The 24,696-nt window shown below is 39.2% G+C and overlaps 1 protein-coding gene across 4 annotated transcripts in view; it reads right to left on the bottom strand.

Annotated features, from left to right (window-relative positions):
* The window catches only part of VPS13B (vacuolar protein sorting 13 homolog B), a 454,815-nt gene that overhangs the window by 129,295 nt on the left and 300,824 nt on the right, over window positions 1-24,696 (bottom strand). For all 4 annotated transcript variants that reach the window (XM_081116977.1, XM_081116974.1, XM_081116975.1 and 1 more), the window contains exon 35: window positions 10,347-10,484. In XM_081116977.1, coding sequence (XP_080973103.1) covers window positions 10,347-10,484 — 138 coding nt within the window. The remainder of the gene's footprint in view (window positions 1-10,346; window positions 10,485-24,696) is intronic.

Here is a 24,696-nt window from a genome sequence, read left to right as displayed (position 1 = left end):
CGTGGATGGGTAAAGGAGGACTTCTTTGGACACTGGTCACTTGACCTTCTCTGTGGGGTGCGGTCAAAACTGTTACATATGCAACAAAGCTTCATTCTATGGCTGATATGAAACCTAGGGTTACAAATGCAATCTCTCAGTCACTGAACAGCAGATGATGAAAGTTTTTACTTATTTTTATTTTATTAAAAAAATTTTTTTCTGATGAAAAGATTTTAAAGTTCAAAAATCTAGGACAGTTGTATACATGACACAAGACAGGTGTCACGTTAACTTTTTATAAGAAATAAATAAATATTTAGAACATTGAAATAACGTACCTTTTAAATGTTCTTTGTATGTTTGTTTGTGTACACTGCAGTCTTTGTGCACGGTGACCTCTGTGGGCCACAGTCCCTCAGTCTCACCCCACTACAGCGAGAATGCTGAACCACACTCCTTGCAAAACACATCCTGTTCCATGTGTAAACAGAGGGGCTGGGGCAGTACCATCTGGCAAGTCAGACAGTATATAGGCCCAGAGCCTAAAAAGCAGAGCTGAAATAAAGCTGTGCTGTAATACTAGGTACTCCTTTCAACAGAACCAGCTCCGCCAGGAGACAGGAAGCATGGACCAGAATGAGAAGCACCACAAATGAAAGAGCCCCCTTTATTGTGGTATAGAGTCAATCAACATGTGTGAATCCTTCAGCTACAATCATGAAGTCACTGTCACAGCTAATAATTCAACCAGTCTGTACTGTTATTTTTATTACACAGTGTCTCTAGACTTTCAAATCCTTGAACTAGCCAGACACTTCTTTGTACAACAAAGTTTAGCATTTTTAAGCATGAAAAAGAAAAGTAAAAATTGAGCAATGTAGTTTCTGGTCTTCGTTTATACTTTAAAAAAATGATGAAAACTAAAAAACTTCTGCACAGCAAAAGATACCATCAACAAGACAAAGAGGCAACCAACTGAATGGGAGAAGATTTTTACAGATGACAAAGAACTCATACAACAACAAGACAATTCAATTAAAAAATGGGCAGAGGACCTGAACAGACACTTCTCCCAAGGAGACATACAGCTGGCCAACAGACATATGAAAAGATGCTCCACTTCACGAGCTGTAAGAGATGCTAATCAAAACCACGAGGAGATACCACCTCACACCCGTTAGAACGGAAATCACCAATGAGAAAATAAATGCACGAGTGTCAGAGAACGCGGACAAGGGAACCCTCGCGAACTGCTGGTGGGAACAGACTGGGGCAGCCTCTGTGGAAAAGAGTCGGGAGGGTCCCTGAAAAGTTAGAACAGAGCTGCCACAGGACCCCGCAATCCCTCTCCTGGGTGTCTACCTGAGAATTTTGAAAACATTTATTTGCAAAGATACATACACCCCTGTGCTCCCTGCGGCATTATTCAGAACAGCTAAGACATGGCAACAACGTAAGTGTTCCCTGAGCGATGACTGGGCAGGATGTGGTACACGCACACAGAGGGACCCTACTCTGCCACAGAAAGGGTTACGCATCGCCATCGGCAACAGCACGGGTGGACGCTGAGGGTGTCATGCAAGTGAGACAAGTCACACAGAAGAGGACAAGAGCCATGTGATTTCACTCATACGTGGGCTATGAACAGAAAGCAACAAACGCACAAACAAAAAATCCTCATGCACAGGCAGCAGTACAGTGGGGCCCGGAGGGGAGGGGCGGGGGCGGGAGGGCGAAGAGGGAGGGCCGAGTATACGGCGATGAGGAAAGGAGGCTCTGGGGGGAGCCCACAATAGAAAACGCAGACGATGTGTTAGACTTGTACGCCTGAAACTTACAATGCTATTAACCAATGTCACCCCAACAAATCTGTTTTAAAATTAATTAAAAACATTAGCCTCATTATTAAAATATAAACACTGAGGAAATGGACTAGAAAAGTTTTATTCAACAGTGGAAACTGTTTGATAAAAACTGGAAATATAACTGGATAAAGAACCAGACACAGATTGTTAATGTGGACCTTATTTAATTATTATCAGATTCTTGTTTTAAAGGATTTTGAATTTTTCATAATCCTCACTGAACTTTAATAAATTATTATCAAAGTTTAAATTTTAAGAATATGCAGTAATAGCCTCCCAGCTGAGTCATGTATTTCTCTGCCAGATCTAATTCCTCACTGTCTCCACAGCAATTCTGCATCTCTGAGCTCCCCAGTAAACCCATGCCTGTCAATTATGAGATTCTAATTACCTTTCAAAACTTTCTGAACAGCTACCAGGAAACAGAATGATGGAATGACTATTGAGTTAAAAGGAGATTAGACAAATATAAATAAATTACACTTATTTTATGCTCCCATCACCCTAGGAGATGACTTAATAATGAAAGGAAAGAATCATATTGTAATAATGAAATCAGAGAGGGAATTCGAACCCCAGTGGTGAGTCTCCTAAGTTTATGCTAATGTACACCTTGTGGGGGACCAAACATCAACTGGAAAAGTTTCCCGAAAACTGTTCCAGCTATTTTCTCATTTAAAATGTTCCAACTTTACTTGACCCATTAGTCATCATATTACTTACATTTATGATGTATTTTAAATCTATTACCAAAAACCCAATGGATTCAATATGGCTTGTTATACCCAAATCATAACATTTATGAAAGAAAACTTCTCTGTTAAGTGCTTCTTCCTTTGGAATTTTATTTGCAAGAGACAAAAAATTTTTCGACAAGCAAGGCTTGCTAGGAAAACAGTCACTGCATGCATGCGTGGCTATGAACAGACCCAGGAATGACGATTTCCACTCCTACCCTCACTCCCAATTTAGAGAGGTAAATGCAAAACACAGAACAAGTCTACATCATCAAGACTGACTTTATGCACTATAGAAACTCCAATAAAATATTTTTTATTATTAGGTCACAGTACATTTTTTCTCTTATTCAGCTATTTAGATTCAGCGTTTTGTTAGAGTCCAAGCAAAGGTGTTCACTGTGATAAGGGAAGGTAGAGGGTTAGTGTTTGCAGGTGTGAGAGCTGGAGGACCTGGCAAGCTGCCCGAGGCAATGAGATCAACCGGTTTTCATTGAGGGTGTGAAGTGTAAAGACCTCAATGGTGGCAGGAATGATGCTTCAGTCAACAATGGAATACCAAGCGGAACTGGGTATAAGCTGGCCAGCTGGCCCACGTGGTGTTGGGGAGGCTCGTAGACCAGACTGATGCGTCCAGGTGACTGGGTCAGCCAGCAGCAGTTCATGGTGCTTACCACTGGAATTTGGGCAATATGACTCACTAGCATAATTACTCATGCACGTATTCCTATGATCAAGCATTGACTTTTGGTGACTGTATTGCCCTCCCAACCCCCAAAATTTACAACATGGAAGTTCTGATTTTAGGGAAACTGTACTGGTTTTCTAAAATGAATTTATTGAACTAAACTCATCTAAATGAGCTTCTCTCCCTTTAAGTAGTCATCATAGAAGGCTAAGTCCGTTTCATTGCTCCAATAATTCTGGCAGCTTTTGTGGGGAGAGGGGGCTATTTCCTCCCCCTTCCCCCGTTCTCTATAATGGCATACACTCCTCCACAGAGACAGCAGATTTGGTATTTGGGAACAGCCTAATGTTGTTTTGAGATAAAGGAGCAAGGATTCCAGGCTGAGGAAAGATTAAAAACATAGAAAAGCCAATTTATAGAGGCTCCCACTACCACTGAAGAGGCAGTTTGAGCATCATTAAAAATAATGAGCTCAGAATAACAACAAATGACAACTAATTGGCCACCTATGAAATATGTTAAAAACCCAACTAACTTTTCCAGCTTTATTGAGGTGTAAATGACAAATAAAATTGTAAGATATTTAAAAGGCACATTGTGACAATTTGATATTCACTGTGAAAAAAATCCTTCCAATCTAGAAAACGAACTCATTTTTGAAAATAGGTACATCAAGGGAAAGAAGGAAGGAGCGAGTAAGGAGGGGAGAAAAATGTTTAATTTAATGTAAGTAAGTTGTGTTTTAAATGACTAAACACATCTAATAGGCAGATGGAGGAGTAGTCGTGGAGTGGTAAGTCGAAACTAGATCTCGGCATAAGAGATAGCTGAGGTCACTGCTGGTACCGAGCAAGACAAGAGCAGAAGGCCAGGACTGTCCTTGGCAAGGCCGGGGGTAGAGCCAGGGCAAGGAGAGCTGTGAGCAAGCCTCCTACGGCGTCAGGAGGAGCCAGGTGATGTTCTTTCTCTTCTACCTTAGCCTGCTCCATGTTTCTGAAAAGGTATCCGCCAGGGACCCTCCTTCTCTTCTGCAGAGAGCGCTCGGACAGAGTTAGAGCGCGTGAAAAACAAAAAACCGAGTAACTGCTGCACACTCACTTCCCTGTAGGGACCTTGTGCTGGCTCCTACCATCGCGTCACCCCCAGCCAGCTTCTGTGACTGTGGGTCTTACTGCTCGGCCAAGTGCAGTCCCCTGGAGGGACGGCTGCCGGCCAGACCTTCCAAGATGTACATCCCCTCGCTGTACGGTGCTGGAAGGCAACTGCTGTGCTCACTGACGCTATGGTGGAAAACGCGGTATTAAGATCAGGTTGTTACCTGAATGCGGAAAAACGATCAAAAATCAGTTAAAAATCACCCATTTTTCTAATTTCTTTGCAAAATCCAAGTTATACTAACATTGAAATAATGAAAGGATTTCCTGTATTTTAAGATTCTTGGTCCATTCCCTATTTGACATCCTGACATGGAGTTTACTGTTTCATTTTGATAAGTCATGGGGAATATAAACTACAATAATGTTATGCTGACGCTGCAAACTGGAGCCCATAAAACTGAGGAAATGTAAAAGTCAAGGTTCTTGCAGTTTTATTAGCTAGTTTACATTTCTTAAATGTAAAAGATAGCGGGCTAGCATGGCTGTAAAATTGAATTAAGATAAAGACAGGACTCCAGTGATTACGTTATGGTCTTTGACCCTATTTCTAGAAAGAGAAAAGAGGCAAAGGGTTAACAGGGCTACATTAAGAGAAATAAACTTAAGAAGCTTCTTAAGATGCTTTCTCTCACTCTGAATCTTCTTGATTTAAAAGTCGCATTACTTAAGTCTTCATTTACTCTGGAAAATGTCGGGAGGCTACTCGGGTCATCTTACCCCACTGAACGAGCCACCTTCAAGGTATGTCTGAATTAATCTCCACTGAGTAATGAATTTAGGAATAAAAGAATATATAAGCAGAGTTCACCAAAAAAGTAAATTTAAAAAATACACACATTTGGGGTAAATGATGTAAAATTTCTACTTTATATTCATATAAATAAACCTATTTGAAGGGTGTGTTATGTATCTGAGAATTTTTTTAAAGTAATACTTTACATTATTTAAGTATGTATATATATTTTATATAAAAATTTAAAAATATAAATATAAAAAATATAAATATGAATTTTAATGCTCACTTGAGGATATGTTGTTGTTGTTTTAAAATTGATTTGAGAGAGAGAAACATCGATGGGTTGGTTGACTCCCATACTCATAATGACCAGGGATGAAACCGGCAACCTAGGTATATGCCATACCGGGAATTGAACCTGCAACTTTTTGGTGTACAGGATGACTCTCCAACCAACTGGGCAACTCAGCCAGGGCTAAGTGTATATGTTTATTCAAATCAAAGGTATTTTTGGAATTGGGATATTTAAGATTTTTTGAAAAGTAAAAATCAAAATTATCTCAACCTATAATACAGTAAGTTAATCCACAAAATACAGAAAAACAGTGTTCAAAATAGGAATCAACCAATTAATAATCAAATAAAATTTTAAAACAAAAATAAAATAAAACCAGAGATGAAGCCAATCCAAAGCCAGAATCAAGTCAGAAAAATTTAAAACTACGTAAGTAAATTAATGAACAGGTTGAACAAGGAGAGACTAAAGAAATAGTTTTATTAAAAGAAAATATTAGTGGAAATGTGTTTCAATGAGAGACACCAGGTATACTCAAATTAAAGAAATGTGAAATTACACTCATAACTTTGTGTTTGCTATAATCATGTTACTTAAATTATACGAAGATTGTGGTATGCTAATTATAAAAAAATATAAATGATGTGGGAATGTTCTCCCATTTTGGCATATTTTTTCTTTGTTGTTGTTTAAATGTCATTTTATGGCTACAGTGACAGTGTTCAAAAATATGCCTGCAAAGGAACAATGAAAAAAATACCAGGGAGCTCAAGTGTTTTTGCAATTACCCTGGTTAATTAGAAAAATCTGCACCCTTTCCCGTTCTTCTTCTCACGTGTCCGCTCTCATTAAATTAAAAAAAAAAATAAATCTTATTTCAAAGTTAAGAAATGCTATGGTTAACAAAACTTTTAAGCTGGGATCAAGTGGGCACATTGCTGGGTTTCTATATGTCGTCATACCAAGTAGTTCAGAGCTGAATTTGAATTTGCAAGAAGTACGAATGATTTTTCAGTATAAGAAGTATCTGATCTAATGCTAATTTTTTCTCTGTAGGCTAAGTGTGCAGGGAACAGGTGGCCCTGCTTTCAATTACGGAGGCTAGCATGCCAGTGTGAGGCCTGGATTAGTTCACCTTCTCATGGGGAATTTTCCTCGGTTGGGAATGGATTTATTATGGCTTCACACATGGAATAGAGCTCATGTCAGCTGAGGGCAGTGACACATCATATGATTCAAATTAACCTGCTGTGGACTGTTCTGCGGGGCTTAGATTGTGTATTAAAATGACGACATTTTAAAAACAGCTTGAAAGAAACCAGGATTGCTGAACTGCAATGGTTCCAATTTGTTCCAACTAATCTATCACCTGCTGGAGATATTATTCTAGTGGGTTTCTAGTAGCTGCTGTTTTCCAGGTTTCTCCAAGCCACTGACCTTGCTAATGGGTACAATTGTTGCCTCTGAAGGATGAAGGTGGGGGTTGAGAGAGCTTTGAAGGGGTGTTTGATGTCAAAGTTGGGACCTACCATTTGCTCTAAGGTACTATTAAGTGAACAGAGGAAATAAGGGAATATGCAAGAACTTGAACTACTTTTTTCCAAAAACACATGCCAAAGAGTAGCATTTTTATCACCTTGTTTAGATAAAATAATCTCTGAAAAATCTGAATGGCTGAATTTCAAAGCTGTTAAGTTTGCAGCTCTAGATAGAAAATTTAAGGATAGGTAGTTATAATTAGTATTTCCTCTCCTCTTCAGGATCATAACTTTTATTGCTACTGCAGCCCTTAATTCAATAAGCAAGAAAAGAAAAAATGAAAATATACTATTTTAAAGATGTAGCATGAAACATTCTTTGGGAATGACAATAACATGATTCTTAACGATGATACTGCATAAAAATTTGAAGCATTATTTGCAATACTAAAAAAAAGGCCTTTGTTTTTATTTTCCAGGAAAAAAGAATAGTATTGGGGAATATTATAATGCTGAAGTTGGTTCCCCATCTCAGCACAAATAATATTCTTCTTAATATACTAGGACCTAAAATCTGGAAAAAATACAATTTTCTAGAGTTGCCAAAAATCTATAAAATAATACATTCCTAAGGCAAGACATGCTTTCACGTATCCGATTATACCTACTGATCGCTAAATTATTGTAGGGTGGCAATCTGGCTGTGCAGTGAGAGAATAAAATTATTCTATGGAATAACACCTGCTTATATATACTTTAAATGACAGTTTTCAGTAAGGGCATTTTTGTCTAAGTGTAAATTTGGAGCAGTTCAAGTTTGTTAGGTTAGTGCTTCAGTGGGAAACACGCAGCTGATGTCATTCAAACTTGTCTTCCCTCAGTCTAGAAAGAGAAGTGCTTTTGATTAAAAGAGACTCAGAAGAAATGGACTCTTATGAGACTATGAAGAACTTAAACCAGTCACTGAACGCTGTTTTTATTTTTTTCATAAATAAGTACCATTTAAAAAAAACCACTCATCATTCTCCTCTCCTGTGCCCCCAAATACCTGCAGTTTGGCCCTCAGTATTTGTAACTGGTGGTATTAAGAAAATCTCCCCTACCCTCCCTCTCTCCCTCTCCCTCCCTCTCTCACGCGCGCGCGCGCGCACACACACACACACACACATTTTACCCTTTCATATGTGAGTCATATAAAATCTTGGTACAAAAAGTGAAGTCTCCAGACCAACAGCACCCCTTCACTCGGGAGCCTGTTAGAAATGCAGAATTTCTTCCCTACCTTCTGGGACTATTAAATCCCATTTTTATTTTAACAAGCTCCCCAGAGATACTTCAAATGCACACTCAAGCTTGAGAAGCACTGCTATAAAATAACTATTTCAATTCATGTATTTAAAAGTTTGAATCTCCAGATAGATTATCACCATTATTGAATGAATATAAGATTAGAAATGGCGTATATGTAATTTCCAATTTAAAAAAAGTATAAGAAACACAAAGCAACTCTTTTTAAAAATCGCATTTCTACTACACAGTCACACTAAATTCTAGAATTATAAACATACCGTTTTTCATTCATTCACTGACATTTTTCTTAACATTCAATTTATTTGATGGCCATGAAAATACAGTAAACAATTTACCACTGATTTGCAGATCCCATTCAAATCAATCAAGTCAATCATATGTAAACTAGAAGAGAACTTTTTAGCCAAAGTGAGTGAAAGACTGTGCCTAAAAACAAAAGAAATCTGACACTAAAAAATAAAAGGTAAGCCCAAGTCTCGCAGTTACTTCTCCATCAGCTAACCACTGATCTTACCCTAGTTCTTCCACTCCAACATGCTCAGTTCTTCACCTGTGAGCATCTCTAAGTCAGGAGGAGTCCTGTAACTGATGTAACAGGAAGAACTATATCATAGTTCAAACAGTAGATATTTTTCCTCTTAGTGGTATGTAAATGTTCTTTCCCACCCTTGGTGGTGGCCTGGGTGAATGGAGTATGCGCCTCACACTCAGTAGCCGAGTGGAGGCGCTCCTCCCAATCCCCCGTACCTTACCCCAGGCTTCCTCTCCGTGGCTCCCTGGGCCTTCGTCGTCAGCCTCTAGCTCTCCTCTGAGCCTCTAACCCACGCCGAGATCCCTATATGATCAGAAACAGTTCTTCTTGGGCCGCTCTTTCAAATCCCATCAACAGAGAACCTGCCGAGGAAGAGCCGGGCCACAGCCAAAGGGCCAGTGTTGGTGGCTCCAGGCTCCGTTCACTCCAGACACACAGCAGGCCTGTCTCCATCTTTCCTGGCGGATCCCAAGTGCCGTAGCTGCCACCGCACACGAGCTCAACCAGGGCCACACAGGGACCTCTGTCACTCATCAAAACGCACGCCTTTCAGAGCCTTGCTCGGGTCTTCAGATGGAGCACCGCCACTGTTTTAGATTCCTAATCAGTAAACTAATACTCTTCTGAGACCAACAGTTCTGAAGCGCTGTGTGTATAAATTAACAGACGGAACACTGAAATGTAGTCCTTTCTGTGAAGTAAAGAGCTGAAACCACTGAGGTGAGGACAGGGTCAGCAAGGGGAGAGGCGGCGGCACCTCAGGTGAAGGGAGCGGGAGCAGCAGGGGGGAGGAGGGGCAAGAGCGAGACTTCAGTGCCACCGAAACCAGCGCACGCAGACGTGACCTAGGTCTTTGGAGGCGAGGAAGACCTGGGTTTAAATGGATCGTGTGCCACCGTAACCTTGGGAATTCACATCACTGTCCTCACCATAAAACAGAGCCCATTACAGTGCCTACTCCTTGGTTTATGAGAGTGTGTAAAACACCTGGTGCCGGACATAACCAGCATTCAGTATACACTGATACCTGTATCTCTCTAAAACTGAGTATTAATAGATTTCATGAATAATTTCACTAAGCATTTGAAATCAGTGTATTTATGTATCTAACCAAATCTATCTGTGTATGCGATCTTCTGAATATCATGTATCTCATCCATCCACCCACCCATCTACCCCCCCCACCTACCCCCCCCCCCCACACCTACCCACACATCCATCCATTTTATTCTCTTCATTCACAGGTAAGGGGCTTAGGGGAACAGATCAAATGCTTAAGGTCACACAATTAATTAGCAGAAAAAGTAGATATAAAATCTTGGGTCTTTGGCTTCCAGTCAATACTCTTTGTTAACTACATTTTGTCAGACTAAAGGTAAGTTTTAATGCATATTAATATTTGCCTTTTGATCGCTAATGGGCAGCCTGAGAAAATACACTTCTGGAAAACAAATGAACCATTAATTTTTGGCAACGAATATCAAAATTACTAACAGACCCTATGTACATGTTCATGTCCTCTCATGAAACAAAGAGCACATACATTTGAATTATGACTTTCTTACCTGGTCCATTAAGAAAGTCTTTAATTTGTAGCATTACAAGGGAAGGTGGAATACCACTTTTGCTGTCTATTTCTCCAGGCACCGTCTGCAGCCAAACTGTGCAGTAATCCAGGGCTTCCGGCAGAGTCTTCCCAGGATCTGAAGTGACAAAATGGAAATTAAAAATATCAATTACATCATAAACATCTCATTTTGGTGTCAGAGTTTCAGCTGATAAAAAAGAAAAAAACCCTGGTTGATTATTGTATGTAACCTTCATTGATTCATTTGTGTACATACAGTACACTCATTTATAACACAAGTATTTACACGGAGAAAAAGAAGCTCTCTTGGTACAAGGTGAAATGATAAAACCAGGTTTTCCAGAACCAGGCCCAAAGGGAAAGGCGTTTCAAATCCTAACTCAGAACATCTTTGTGTGAAGGTAAAGTTTCTGTACGCTGAGCTGCTGACCGTTAACAGTTGAATAGTTGGATTCCTTTTTTAAAAACGGGATGTTGGAAACAAATTAAAGAAAAAGTGCAACCTTTTCAGCTTAAAAAAGCATCTACATGTTCAAAGCAGCAGTGGATTAGTACTACTTACGGGTTATTTGATCTGTTGCAGAGTGTTACTGACAGTACAATCACTTTTTACTGCTAGGCTTTTGAAGTTAACTTCAGTAGCTTTCCCATAACCTGCTCTAATGATAAAAACTGGTCGATCTTTTAATAGTCCCAATTATAACTAAAACTGGACTTTTTCTGGTTTAACTTTTTCTATTAAGTACTGTGTATTTTTTTAAACTTTTTCCTGGTTAATATTGTATATATTTTTAAAAAGCTTTATTTTTTTATTTTAGCAAACGGATGGCAAAAGGAATTTTCTTTTTAATGTTTAGCAAGCCAGTTTTTATTGAAATAGCTCTTTAAATAAAAACAACTGCTGTGTCTTGGCATACAATGTAGTAGGCTTTTTAAAAACTTCTAAATATTCACAGTTTTTCTTTAGTTTCAAGATTGTTTTACTCTCTGTGTTTTAATGGCCTCTGAATGTCAATTTTATAGGGATGTTCTTGCCATAGAGTCCATCTATTCCATTTTCAGTTGATTTGAAATGTGTTATTAAAGTGTTATTTATTTTAGGTTTTATTGATTGGATTGCTTTCAAGAATAGCATTTACATACAGTGTATTATATTCAGCATATGGTTATATAATATTGCTGTCATATGTGAACTGGGCATATAAATTCTGCCTTGGAATTTGTATTTCCTGACCTTATCATGTGATCCTTATGAAATTTGGCACATATGAACCTTTATGTGATTTCAAAGAAAATACTGAAAGCAATTGATCGTGACGTTAGATCTATGTGGTAAAGATCAAACACTAAACTAGTGCACTCTTCTCTTTTTATATGATCGGTGAGTTTAAAGCAGTGAGAATATGCATAGTAGATCCATTACATGGTAAAGTATACTGCTCTCTCTTTTAATAGAATGGTCAAGTGTGGGGAGAGGATGTCAAATGTCTGTTGTTGGAGGATCTATAATCGGTTAGTAGGAGCTGTGTAACCTGCCAGGACCTGTGTCTACTTCTGGGGCCTCACCCATGCAGCCATCATCAAGAAGCTCTCATTATAAAGCCAGTGCTACTGTGCCAGATCCATGTAAGACACAATTCTTTATTTTGAAGAAAATAAAATCTAGAGAGAGAATAATCTCACAGAGAAACAGACATAAGTAATGTCACTCACAAAATAATGAACAGAGATTAATGCAATTGATGTAAAAATATTAATATGATGTGTAAGAAACTGGTAAGTAACACTTAGGCTGATAAGAAAACAAGTTATAGGACTCGGATATCCAAACTTGTATGAGAGAACAGGGATCTCTTCATACAAACAATATTAATAGAAAAACGGGTAGAGGTTAGGTAAGCAAGTATTAAATGAAGAAAATTAATAAACAAAAAGCAATTAATAAATGAAAAAAAAACAGCATATAAACATTTAAAAATATAAACATTAAGAGATATTCAATCTTAGCAATAATTAAAGACAACACTTTTTAAATAAATAGAATCTTTCACCTATCAGATAGGCCAAGACTAAAACAATTGATGATGTCTGTGTAATACACACACACACACACACACACACACACACACACACACACACATTCATTGTAGGACTGTTACTCATAGCAAAAAGTAGGAAATAATCTAGATGTCCATCAACAGATTAATGTTAAATAAACAATGGTAATCCATACAATTATGTAAAGAGAAAGATCTATACATGTTGAGATAATAAGACAGTCATTTTATACTGTTAATAGTAAAAAACAAGGCATGTTAAGCATCTTTTCATTTAATGGCCATTCAAGATTTCCCTTCGACAAAATATTCACTCGTTTTCCTACTGAGTCCTTTTCTTACTAATTTGTAGGAGGTCCTTATATATTATGGGTGTAATATTTTGTTTGCTGTATGTGGCAGATATTTCCTCTTGGTTGTTTTGATGCTTGTTGCGTGCACACTTTTTTATAGATGTAGTAAAAATCTATTAACTTTTATATTATGAATTTACCCCTACGTGATTATATATATTCTTGTAGTTTCTTGAAGTATTTTTAAGATTTGTTTTACTTTTAGCTGTTTAATCCTTCTGGAAAGCGTTGTTTTATGAAAAAATAGGAAAAGTCTTCTCAGTCTCACTATTAATCAAGTACATATACAAACTAAAACAAGAAACACAATTTTTCATTCATCAGATTAGCATAAATGAAAAAGATTGATAATATCTTTTGTGGGGAAGAAGGAACGGAAAGGGACCCTCCTGTGTTTGGTGGATAAGAGTGTGAACAGTGTATTTGCATGGGTGGGGAGAGGGCTGGATAAGTGTCTACCAAAATTCTAAATATCCATGCACCTGCAATCAGAAAGATGAACTATAGGACTCTATCTTTAAAAATGCTTAAAAATACATATATAAATCTCCAAAGAAGTTGACTAGAGCATCATTTGAATTTTAAAAATATGGGAAAAATAAAACTAAGTAGAGAAATGGTAAAATAAAGTATGACTATACTTTGAATACTGCATAGACTACTGTGCTGGCATTATTCACAGTGGTCAGGACATGGAAGCGCACAGTGCCCTTCGATGGGTGCCTGGGTGAGCAGATGCGGTGCACACGCACAGTGCAGCGCCTCGGCCGCAAGAGGGGACGAAACGCTGCGTGACAGCGCGGGCGACCTTCAGAGCACCATGCTAAGCGGAGTCAGTCACACTGAAAGGGTAAGGACCACATGACTTCACTCACACGCGGAATGTAACACGGAAAGCAACAAACGAACAAACAAAAAATCCTCACAGACGCAGACGGTACGGGGGCCGGGGCGGGGGGGGGGGCGACCTCAGGGCAGGGGTCGAACGCGGGGCGGCGAGCGCGCAGTGGGGCGGCGGGGCAGCGCTCCCCTGTCCTCTTGAGACCTACCATGTTACTAAGCAATGCCACGCCAACACATTCTTTACAAAGAACACCATACTGAAGAGGGGCATCTGTAACACCCTGAACAAAGAGAGTCCCGTACTGCTAAAAGGACGCGGATCTGACTCACGGTACAGGAGAGCTTCAAAGGTCTTGCGAGGGGAACAGAGCAAGGAGAAGGACACAGCCTGGTAAGTTCTCGGGGAAAGTCCTGGCCGCGCACATCCGTACATACACATATACACATACTTTTTTTAAAGTACTGTAGGCTGATCTTCTTTAGGATGATCCTAAGCATATATATGGACCTGTAATTTATTCAGAGCTGAAAAAATAGGACTACACAGCATTTATAAAAATTAAAATAAAGGGGAGAGAAAAAAGCACTTCAAAGGTTATGTGATGTCCTACATTCATCAAGGTATAGACCGGGGGACAGCAAATTCTGATAATGTGAATGAGCATTTCACAAGTAGGGGAGTGGGTCTCATGCAGGTTGCCTCTCTTTTGGTGGAAGTTAGAGGACCTTGCCATCCGGCACCCAGCCCGGAGTCTGCATCAGGGCAGTTACAGGGGGCTTGCATTTAGACACAAAATAAAAAGACTGGCAATAGTTAGGAAACATAAGAGGAATAAAGAAAATATAAAAGTCTAGGAAATGTATCCAAGGAAGCCCAAATTTCAATGACTGTTACCCAACAAAATATTACTGGCTTAATGAAATTATTGGTTTAATTACTACACAACCAGTTTAAAAGTATAGCTGTGCTTATAGGGCTGATGGAACAGAATAACTGAAATGAGGAACATCCAGGAAAAAACAGGTTGCATGGTTGATGAACACTGAATGTATGACAGGGCTGGTGGCTGCTCTCCCAGTTTTGGCTAAAATCTCTACTTTGGATGTTCCTGTAGGCACTGCGGTTATAGGAGAAAGATAGTAGCAGAAAGATACGTCAAAATCCCAGGGAAACAGCTCAGGTCTGGAAGTCACTATTTAGTCCCTTACACTCTAACGGCCAGATAATGAGGGGCGTGACTTCTAGACTTCCTCTACCGTCTTCAGTTTAACTTCTCCTGAATTCCATTATCAGGTCTAGAAAACAGGATTCATATTACACATTCCTCAGGGTCAATGTAGCTGGGAAAGCCCCAGATAAACTAAGATTAAAGGAGCCTGTGAATATAATATAAATGGAGGGACAAATAGGGAGACTTTCATACTGGAAGTTTCTTCAGGCTTGGCTAAGTTTTTCTCTCCAGACTTTGTCAACACCTATTTATTTGACTACAGGAAGGTATTAAAAATAATAAGCTTCTCCTGATGATGATGAGCACATTTATCTCTAAGCCTAAGAAACAGGAGAAAATCATATCTTACTGGGAGTAACAGATTGTGGGAAATGAGTCAGAAAAATGACACCACCAAAAAACCCCCCAAACAATCCAATAAAAAAATGAACTAAAGGACCTGAATAGACACTTCTCCAAAGACGACATACAGATGGCCAACAGACATATGAAAAGATGCTCAATGGCACTAATCATCAGAGAAATGAAAATTAAAACCACAATGAGGTATCACCTCACACCTGCCAGAATGGCTCCATCAACAAATCAACAAACAAGAGGGGGCTGGGAAGTGGAGAAAAGGGAACCTTGTGCCCTGCTGGTGGGAGTGCAGACTGGTGCAGCCACTGTTGGAAACAGGGTAGAGTTTCCTCAAAAAATTAAAAATGGAACTGCCTTATGACACAGCTATTCCACTTCTGGGAATATATCCCAAGAAACCAGAAACATTAATTCGAAAGAATACATGCCCCCTATGTTTATAGCAGCATTATTTACAATAGACAAGATTTGGAAGCAGCCCAAGTGCCCATCAGTAGAAGAATGGATAAAGAAGCTGTGGGACATTTATACCACGGAATACTACACAGCTGTAAAAAAGAAGGAAATCTTACTCTTTGCCACAGCAAGGAAGGACCTGGAGAGTATTATGCTAAGTGAAATAAGGCAGGCAGAGAAAGACAAACACCATATGATGTCACTTATATGTGGAATCTAATGAACAAAATAAACTAACAATCAAAATAGTAACAGACTCAAATACAGAGAACAGGCCGACAGCTGTCAGAGGGGAGGAGGGGGCTGGGTGAAAAGCTGAAGAGCTAAAAGGATTAAGCAAAAAAACAACAACAAAACCCCTCACAGACAGAGAACAGTGTGGTGATGACCAGAGGGAAACGGGGTGGGGGAGGTGGAAGAGGGTACGGGGGGATAAATGGTGATGGAAGGAGACATGACTGGGGTAATGCACACACAGTACAATATACAGGTGATGCATTATAGAGTTGTACCCCTAAACCTATATAATTTTATTAACCAATGTCACCCAATAAATTCAATTAAAAAATAAAAAAGGACAGGCTATGTATTTTATTCACTTTTCTGCAAAGTCTTCAATGGCCTGTAATTACAAACATCCTGAAATGTGCCATAGCTAATGAGCACAGGCCTGTCCCAGGCTGTGACAGAACCAAAGCGGTACCTGTGGCTGCCTAGGAAGACTGGGTCTCTTTGGCCTGAGGTACCCAGGTCTGCATGTTTATGAAATAGCACTTATGTGGCTTTTGAGGGACTCTGGAGGGACAACTGGCAGGTGACAGAATACTGCCACATGGAAGAGGTTTGTGAAATAGCCTGTCACTGACCTAGGACTTACTGAACACAGACTTAGCTCATGGAGTTTCCTCACATTTTGTTCTATAGGAGAGTTTATGTCGGTTTATAACAGGATAAAATACAGGGTAATGAGAACAACATGAGCTTTGAAGGCAGACGATCTGGGTATAACTCCTGACTCCTTGAAGTGGGTAAATTTAATTTTAACATTGCTGAGTTCCAGTTTCTTTGTTTCCAAAATGGGGACAATAAACTAAATTGTAGGGTTGTTGAGAATATTATATTAGATAATATGTGTAATGTGACTTGTATGGGCATGTCATATTAGGAGTTCAATAAACAGTCACTATTTTGTTTCTTAAACTCAAACTCTAAACAAAATAGGAGTGTGTGTGGTATGTCTTTCAAATGTCTGCTCTTCCAAGATTTTTGTTTTTGTCTTCTGATTTTGAAAAATCTTTTTTTATTGTTGATCTAAAATAAGAGGAATATAAAAGGTAAAAAAAGGCTTTGCTTATTAGTGAAAATCATACCCAATTTTGATCTTAAAAAATAGTAAGCTTATTTATATTTAATTTTTAAAATAATAATTTGAGGTTTGAAATACTAGTCAATATACTTGCTTCCCTATTTAATACTCCTGGCTAGGAGAAATTACAGACTTGACAACTTCCCTGCACTTTGGTTCTGATAATTATCAAAATATTATTCTTACCTGCTTTCCCATCCCTTAGAAATAGTTGGCCTACATACAGGAAGTAAATAATCTTCAAGGAAGTTAATAATCTGCCCGGCAAAGGAGACTCCTTTCCATCTCTTAAACCAGAAGTTAGAGACTCCTTTACAAAAGTATCTGGGTATATCAACCTTTCTACAAAGAGACTTTAAATGACACTTTAAAATAATACATATATGCATATATGCACAACCCATGGACACAGACAATAGTATAGGGAAGGGAGAAAATGGGAGACATCTGTAGCACTGTCAACTGTAAAAATATTTTTAAAAAATTTCTAAGAAAACATGGTGAGTGCATCAGGATTGCAATTTCACAGAGCTAGGAGATCAAGCAGAGTTCACAGCCAGCCAGAGTAAGGAGGGAGAAACCACCAGACGAGGAATCAGGGTAGGAGGCGAGGGCTTACAGATTCCTACTCTCCTCCCTTCTCTCTCACTTCATCGACAAGAGGTTCCTAGATGGTCCTTTAGCTTAATCCTTTTATACCCCGTCAAGAATGCACAAAGGTGTTTCTTTATAGAACTTGAATAAGGTTTAAAGGAAAGCAACTTGGGAGGATCCATTTGCCTCTATCTTTGAAACTGATATTGGTAAGTCTCCGAAGGGGCCAAGGCTGTGCTTGGTGTTGGCTATGCTCAATGGCTGGAAGCACAATTCATTATCAGAACAGTCACCTTCTCACCACTGGACATGTAAAAGTCAAAGCTACAAGCTTAATGAATTTCTTATATTTTTCTAGATTTCTTTTATGAGCTTTAGTTTTAATGGCTATATTTTTCTTTTTCTTTTATAAAATATAGCCACAGAAGCAAATGTAATCCACGAGGCTCCTGCAATGTATGACAATTAAAATGTGACAGAACCCAGATCCATAAAACACAGTAACAATTCAATGTCAGGACAGCAAAATCAACCAAGAAGCCAATTCTGAATTGCTCTGGATGCAAGTTAAGTGCCACCGTCTCCTTGCTGAGACGCAGGCATTCTGCCAGCCCCATAAGCACTTTCCCCTGCTCTGCACTCTGCACCTCGGAAGATGTGATGGGAAGGGGAGGAGATTTCCCGGTGCGAGATCCCGAGCCTGGAGCCCCAGGAAGAGGAAAGGATTAAAGTGGCTTCTGGGGTGTGTGATTGCCGGTGACCATTAGCTCTTCTTTTTAGAACCAAGTCTTCCGTATCCTTCTAGAAGGAAGTGCATTCTTTCTACTTAATGATGCTAACCAGCAGATAACATATGAAATACCATTTCAACAAGTTCCTGTTAATTTGCTTTTCATGCTGCTCTGTGGTGCTTTTGACCTCTTTCCTATTTGGTTGTGTTCATGTTAAATTCTAATGTGGGTTATTAGATGTTTTGCAGGACAACATCTGATTAAAATTCAGTGCAAGTAGACACAGGGTTCTGTCCAGTAAAAAAATGTCATCATCTACACCCAAAGAGGATCAATTAATCCCACTGCAAGCCTCTTCTCTTCTCTGAGCAAAGTCTGGGTTCTGTAACATTAAAGCCAAACCAGTGGCTTTAAATGATTCCTCCCATTGTTCATTCATTTTAAGTAAATATTAGTTAAAATGGGTGTCAAGAAGACCAGGACACTAATCTTTTCCTCATGTCCAAGAAGGGAGGAATATTAAACTCTCCCTTCTACTACTACTAATTACAGAAGCCCCAATTTACATCTGAAGAACATTTTATTTGGAGCTCAGGTCAAACCATTAAACTATAAAAACCAGATACTATTATACCCATTTTAGAGATAAGGAAACTAAAACAGCAAAAAATTTAATTATTTGCATCACAGAACCAAGAGCATTCCAGGCAAGACTAAAAGCAAAAATTACTGATTTTCATTTCAGTACCCTTCCCCATACATTAGCTTCCCCCGCTGGCTGGGTCACTTCTCATTTAACTTTCTCAGCAGGACTCTCGCTGAGTGATACACTAGAGCGCCTCTCATTTAATAGACCCACTTACTTGCTGATTCCTGTCAAAGTAATAATTTCATTTCACATTATAGGTCAGCAAGAAATGTTCCCAGCAGCTAAATTTTCAGATAAATGTTCAAGTTGTGATCATTATGACATTGAAGTCACAGGTTAATGCTAAGCCTTTCCAGGGACATTAGCAAAACCTTTAATTCTAAAGAGACATGTAATTCAACCCTTCTCTTAAAGTCACAATAACTAAATGAAATCAAGATATGATTTATGAGGTGTAAGAAGCCAGTTTATGATTTTCCAACTGTTGGTTTACTCAAATGTCTTTGGCACATTTTCTGCAGACCTGATTCATAAGAGGGTAAAGAAGTCAATGACTGTAACTGAAATTTTAAAAATTACACAATAGCAATAATTGCACTGAAATGATGTGAATTTTTTTTGGCCGATTAGAACCACTATTTTAAAATTGGCTTGAAGATATTAACAATGATGATAAAAGCAACAACAATTATATTAACATTCATTGAGTCCTGTGCTACACACTTAGCTAAGAGCTTCATGTACATTAATTCTCACAGCAACCTTAGGAGGTGGCTATCAGTATTACCCCCATATTAGAGATCAGGAACTGAGGTCTAGAGAGTTGAAATAACTTGCCCACAGTCACACAGCTATATGTAGCGGAGCTGGGATTAGAACCCAGGACTGAATGACTCCAAATCTTGAGCTCTTAATTCTATCCCATGTTTGCCTCTTAATTGGACCTGAAGTCATACCTGGAACATTTATAAAACGCATATCTGTCCTACACAGAAGTGTGTTGTTATTACCTGCTTTTTCAGTACGATAAATCCTAATCAATTTTCATTTCTGTATTTTAGTCTTGCTGATGCTTGAAAAATTATAATAAGGTAAAGAAGCTGCAGGAGGGCAGAAGCAATTATTTTCAAATTGGTCTGTTCGTTCCTAGAACACATTAGTGAGTAATGAGACACTAGACTGTCTGCCTGTGTACTAAGAAGCAGGGGGGTCAGCTAAATCCCGCCAGAATGGTTCAGCTCCTTCACAATTGACCAGATGGCACAGCCATTTCTTCAAAAACAAACAAAAAGCTCCAAACAAACAAGAAGAAAAATGACTTTTTGAGGCTGCCTTGGGCTGCATAGTCAAGATATGAGGCAATTTCAAATCTGGACTCTATTGCCTTAAACAAAACAAATACCAATTTTTAAATATTTATAAACACAACTAATACGATTATGTTAAAAACAACTACATACATCTTTATTTAAATGAGAATTGCCAATAATCCAGCTGCTCCACATGAGAGTGCTGGCAGACCTCGCTGCAGCTAAAGGCTGCTCCAGGTGAGGGGGGCACGGAGAAGCCCCTGCGTGTTCCCCGAACGCGTCAGAAAGACACCTGTTCACTCGCGGATGCGTTATCTACCTGAACTAGGGAGGGAATCACTTATAGCCATTAATACTAATAGTCATAGAAGAAATTCAGGTTGATAACTTAGTCTTTAAATAATCTGCCACTTTTTAAATTATGGCGAGTAAAACAAAGCAGTATGTGCATAGCTACAGGTATAGATGCAAAATTTAAGATCCCTACATTGTGCACACCGGGGGTTATGCTTTATTGCCAAAAAATTACAAGCAACTGATCATTCTTATTTTCCTTCAGGTTTCTAAAACAGATGCAGCTACAGGTATAAATACAGACCCTATTTATCTCCATTCTGGGTAGCATCTTGTAATAAATTTAGGTTTTTTAACATATGTATATAAATTATATATATAACACACACACATATGTATATGTGTCAGTCACGTGCGCTGAGAAGGCAGAATGACATGAGGGACAATGAGTTTCACAGCATTTCTTCTTCTAACTTGGTTTTATAATACATGAGAGGATATCCCTAAGGAACACACAGAGAAAACACTGTGGCCACCCTCTGAGTATTTGGGCATGTTCTTTGCTTAATGGTGACATGGGCAGAATGAAGTTAATGCTGACAACTCCCTGAGAGCAGTAATTATTCATAACACTACATCTAACTGTTCTGTGCTTATAGATGGAAAGATATTCAAGTATCACTTTGGGGGGAAATCCTGTATTAAGTTTCTTGGAAAAGCATGTGTTGGCTAATGGACTAGAAAATATTTTTATTATTTTAAATTGCAGGATTTCTGGTGCCAGCCAAAATGGGAATAAGTTTGCTGCAGCCTAACTCTCATGCTGCTTACAATTAAAAACTTGAAGGAAAAAAAAATACCTGAGAACTCTGAAAAGTAAACACGAACCATGCAGCTTTGGGAAAGCCTCAAAATTGCAAACATGACCCATTCAGCGGAGATTTTCCCATTTTCTTTTGTTCTGTTTTTCCTCTTTTCTCTTATACTCTGACTTGGGAGTAAGTCCTAAATTGTGGGGCCCAGTGAGAGCAAGAACAGCTCAAAGTCCGGCAGAATCCCTGTGGGGGAAATAATGCCCCTGTGGTTTCGAGAATGTCAGGGAGACCAGCTACTTCATATTTTTCCTTTCTCTCTCCTAGGGTTGCCCCAGGGTGGCCAGCTAGGGGGGTGTGTGTGTGTGTGTGTGTGTGTGTGTGTGTAACAGGCAGGGCAGTGGCTGTGACGTGGTGGCAGTGACAAGCATTTAAGACTTTAGCAGGTATTATAAGTATGTTTCATGAGGTAAAGGTAAGCACACCTGAACTGAATGGAAATACAGTTCTCAGAAAAGAAACAAACTACAAAAAAGAACCAAATGGAAATTTCAGAACTGAGAAATTCAACAGAATTTATCCAATATGAAGAAAAAAAAAGGAGTCTCAGTGATCTGTGAGATAAGATAAAATAGTTTAACACTGGTGTCCCATAAGGAGAAGAAAAAGATTGGTACAGGAAAATAATTAAAGAAATAATAGCCGCCCAGCCGGTCGTGGCTCAGCGGTTGAGCATCAACCTAGGATCCAGGCGATCGGGGTTCGATTCCCGGTCAGGGCACATGCCCGGGTTGTGGGCTAGGCAGCCGATCAAAATGACTCTCATCATTGACGTTTCTCTCTCTCTCCCCCTCTCCCTTCCTCTCCCTGAAATCAATAAAGATACATTTTAAAAAGTGAATAAATAAAAAATAAAGAAATAATAGCCCAAAATTCATAAATTTAACTTAAAAACGTGTGTGTGTGTGCGTACTATTTTTTTTCCTCTTTAGTTCTTTAAAATATGTAACATTATTGAAACAAAGATCAAAATCGTATCTGGTAGGGTTTTTAATATATGCAGATGTAGTGCACATGATAATTACAACGTAAGTGGGGACCGGCCACAACCACCTCGCTGCCCCTCTCCCTATGAGTGTCCACATTATAGCCATTCACATTTCCCTCTTTTCTTACCCACATGGCTACAGTTTCTGAGCTTCAAAAGAATACTGGGCATGGCAGTGCTTTCTCTTCAGGAAGGGAAGTGCTACATGAAGTGTTTCTAGATAACTAAGTTGATAATGGGACTTGAAAAAGTCATTCAAGTAAGCAATTTAAAATATAAATTCCCCAGATCAGTTACTTTTGAAAAAATAACTCCAGCATTTAATAAAATTTATGTATTTAAAACACTGAATAAATTAGTGCTCCACTAGAATATTTAAAAAAAAATGCATCTTTAGGACAAGTCAAAATACATTTTAATCTGATATGTGGCTTACACATATCAACGATCCGAGGCCAAAGCAGTATAGTTTAAATATTTTTAGAAAGGTGAGTGTGGGGAGATGAATCCCAAATTATTGAATAATAAGGCTTTAGAACTGTAATGGACCTTGTTAGTATCTATAATAGTGATCACATTTTACAGACAAGGAAACAAAAACTCGAAGAAGTGAACTGCCTGGCTAAGATCACTGCTAATTAATGGCAGGACCAATATGACTATTGTAGGCTTTTTGCTTCCTAGTTGAACTGGGGTTTGTCATATGACCAAGAGAGGCTGTGCTGTGCAGTTACATCACGGGCACACTGAACACACACAAATTCACCAGTTAAAATGTTTGCATGGCCTGGAGTGGGACAATGGAGGCTGACCGAGGGAACTGCGATTGTCACCTTTCTCTCCTCTCCAGGGATCCCGGCAGGTTGTGAGACCAGACTCAGGAGTCCAACAGATCTTAGCTTTGAATTTTAGCTCTGTTTAGTGCTAGGTCTGTGATCTTGGACAAGTTACTTAACTTCTCCAAACTTTAGTTTTCTCATCTGTAAGGTGGGAATATGAATTTCCCATAGAGCTGTGATACAGATTAAATAAGATAATGCATTTAATGCAGTTGGCATAATGCCTGACACACATTAAATACTCAACAAATTCGAGTTAAAATTTAACAGTGGGCTCTTGCAAGCCAGTATGAGCCTGCTGCAGCACTCGAAGAGAGGGCCAGCAGGCAGTCCAGGAGGTCACCCTGGGTTACTCCGCTTCAGCAAATGGCCCGTTAGCCTGTCTGAAGCAGAGGACTTGCACTGCCCTTCAGCGAGAGCAAGGGGCTCCTCTGACCTTACTTCCTTGGACCGAATCCTGCTCCTCACACTTGCCACCTAGTACCACGGTTCTCCTTGATGCCAAGAATGAACCAGCCTACGTCCAGGTTGGAAGAATTCTCCAAATGCCTCTTCTCCTAGATGGGACCACCTGACAGCAATGAAATGCCTGAATCAGACCTGAGCTGGCTGGGGCCGTCTCCCAAAACCAAGTCTTAGATGACTCAGCTACTCTCTAGTTTTTCCAGCCACACAGCTAACTCCACATTAGCCCTGTTGCTTAATAGCCAGTACGTCTTCAATGTGAACCCTGATCACTTTCCTAGTCTCAACAAGTAACACCCTCAGAAGTTCAACATAATTACTCTAATATATTAGGATGCTTTCTGGTTATAAGAAAGGTATGGATGGGGCAACAAGAGCCAGTTGGCCAACACCCCTAATAAATGCTTTTGTTGGAGATACATACAAATCTTTAAATCAACTTACCTTACTAATAAACCTTCTCAAATACATTTACTATTACGCTGTTATAGCACGATGATCTGATCAAAATACCAAAATGATAAACGTCATTTTCTAAGGTTCTTCTTTTTTTACCTGGATAGCTGCATTATCATGGAAAGCACACCTACAGGCCAGTAATATGAACGCAGAACCCAAACCAGAAAACCTTTGCTTCCCAATCACAGGAGACTGTCAAGCATTCCTACAGCCCAGAAAGAGACCCCGTTTCATTTAGCTTCTTTAAAAAACCCCCAAAAGAATATTCAGAGGCACAGTAAGGACATGGAGGTTGAACCTCAATACATCTCCCATGTATACTTAAACGTGATTCAGCTGTGGGGCATGAACTTTACAAATTTACATATTCTGTAGAGAAAAGAAGTTTTGTCTGGTCCGCCAGCCAATCAATCTTGAAAGTGGGGATATATCCGCAATAGCACTTATCAGCACTCCGGG

This window comes from Miniopterus schreibersii (genome assembly GCF_964146895.1).
Source record: "Miniopterus schreibersii genome assembly, chromosome: 17".
NCBI lineage: Eukaryota > Metazoa > Chordata > Mammalia > Chiroptera > Miniopteridae > Miniopterus > Miniopterus schreibersii.
This window is presented reverse-complemented; position numbering and strand designations above follow the sequence as displayed.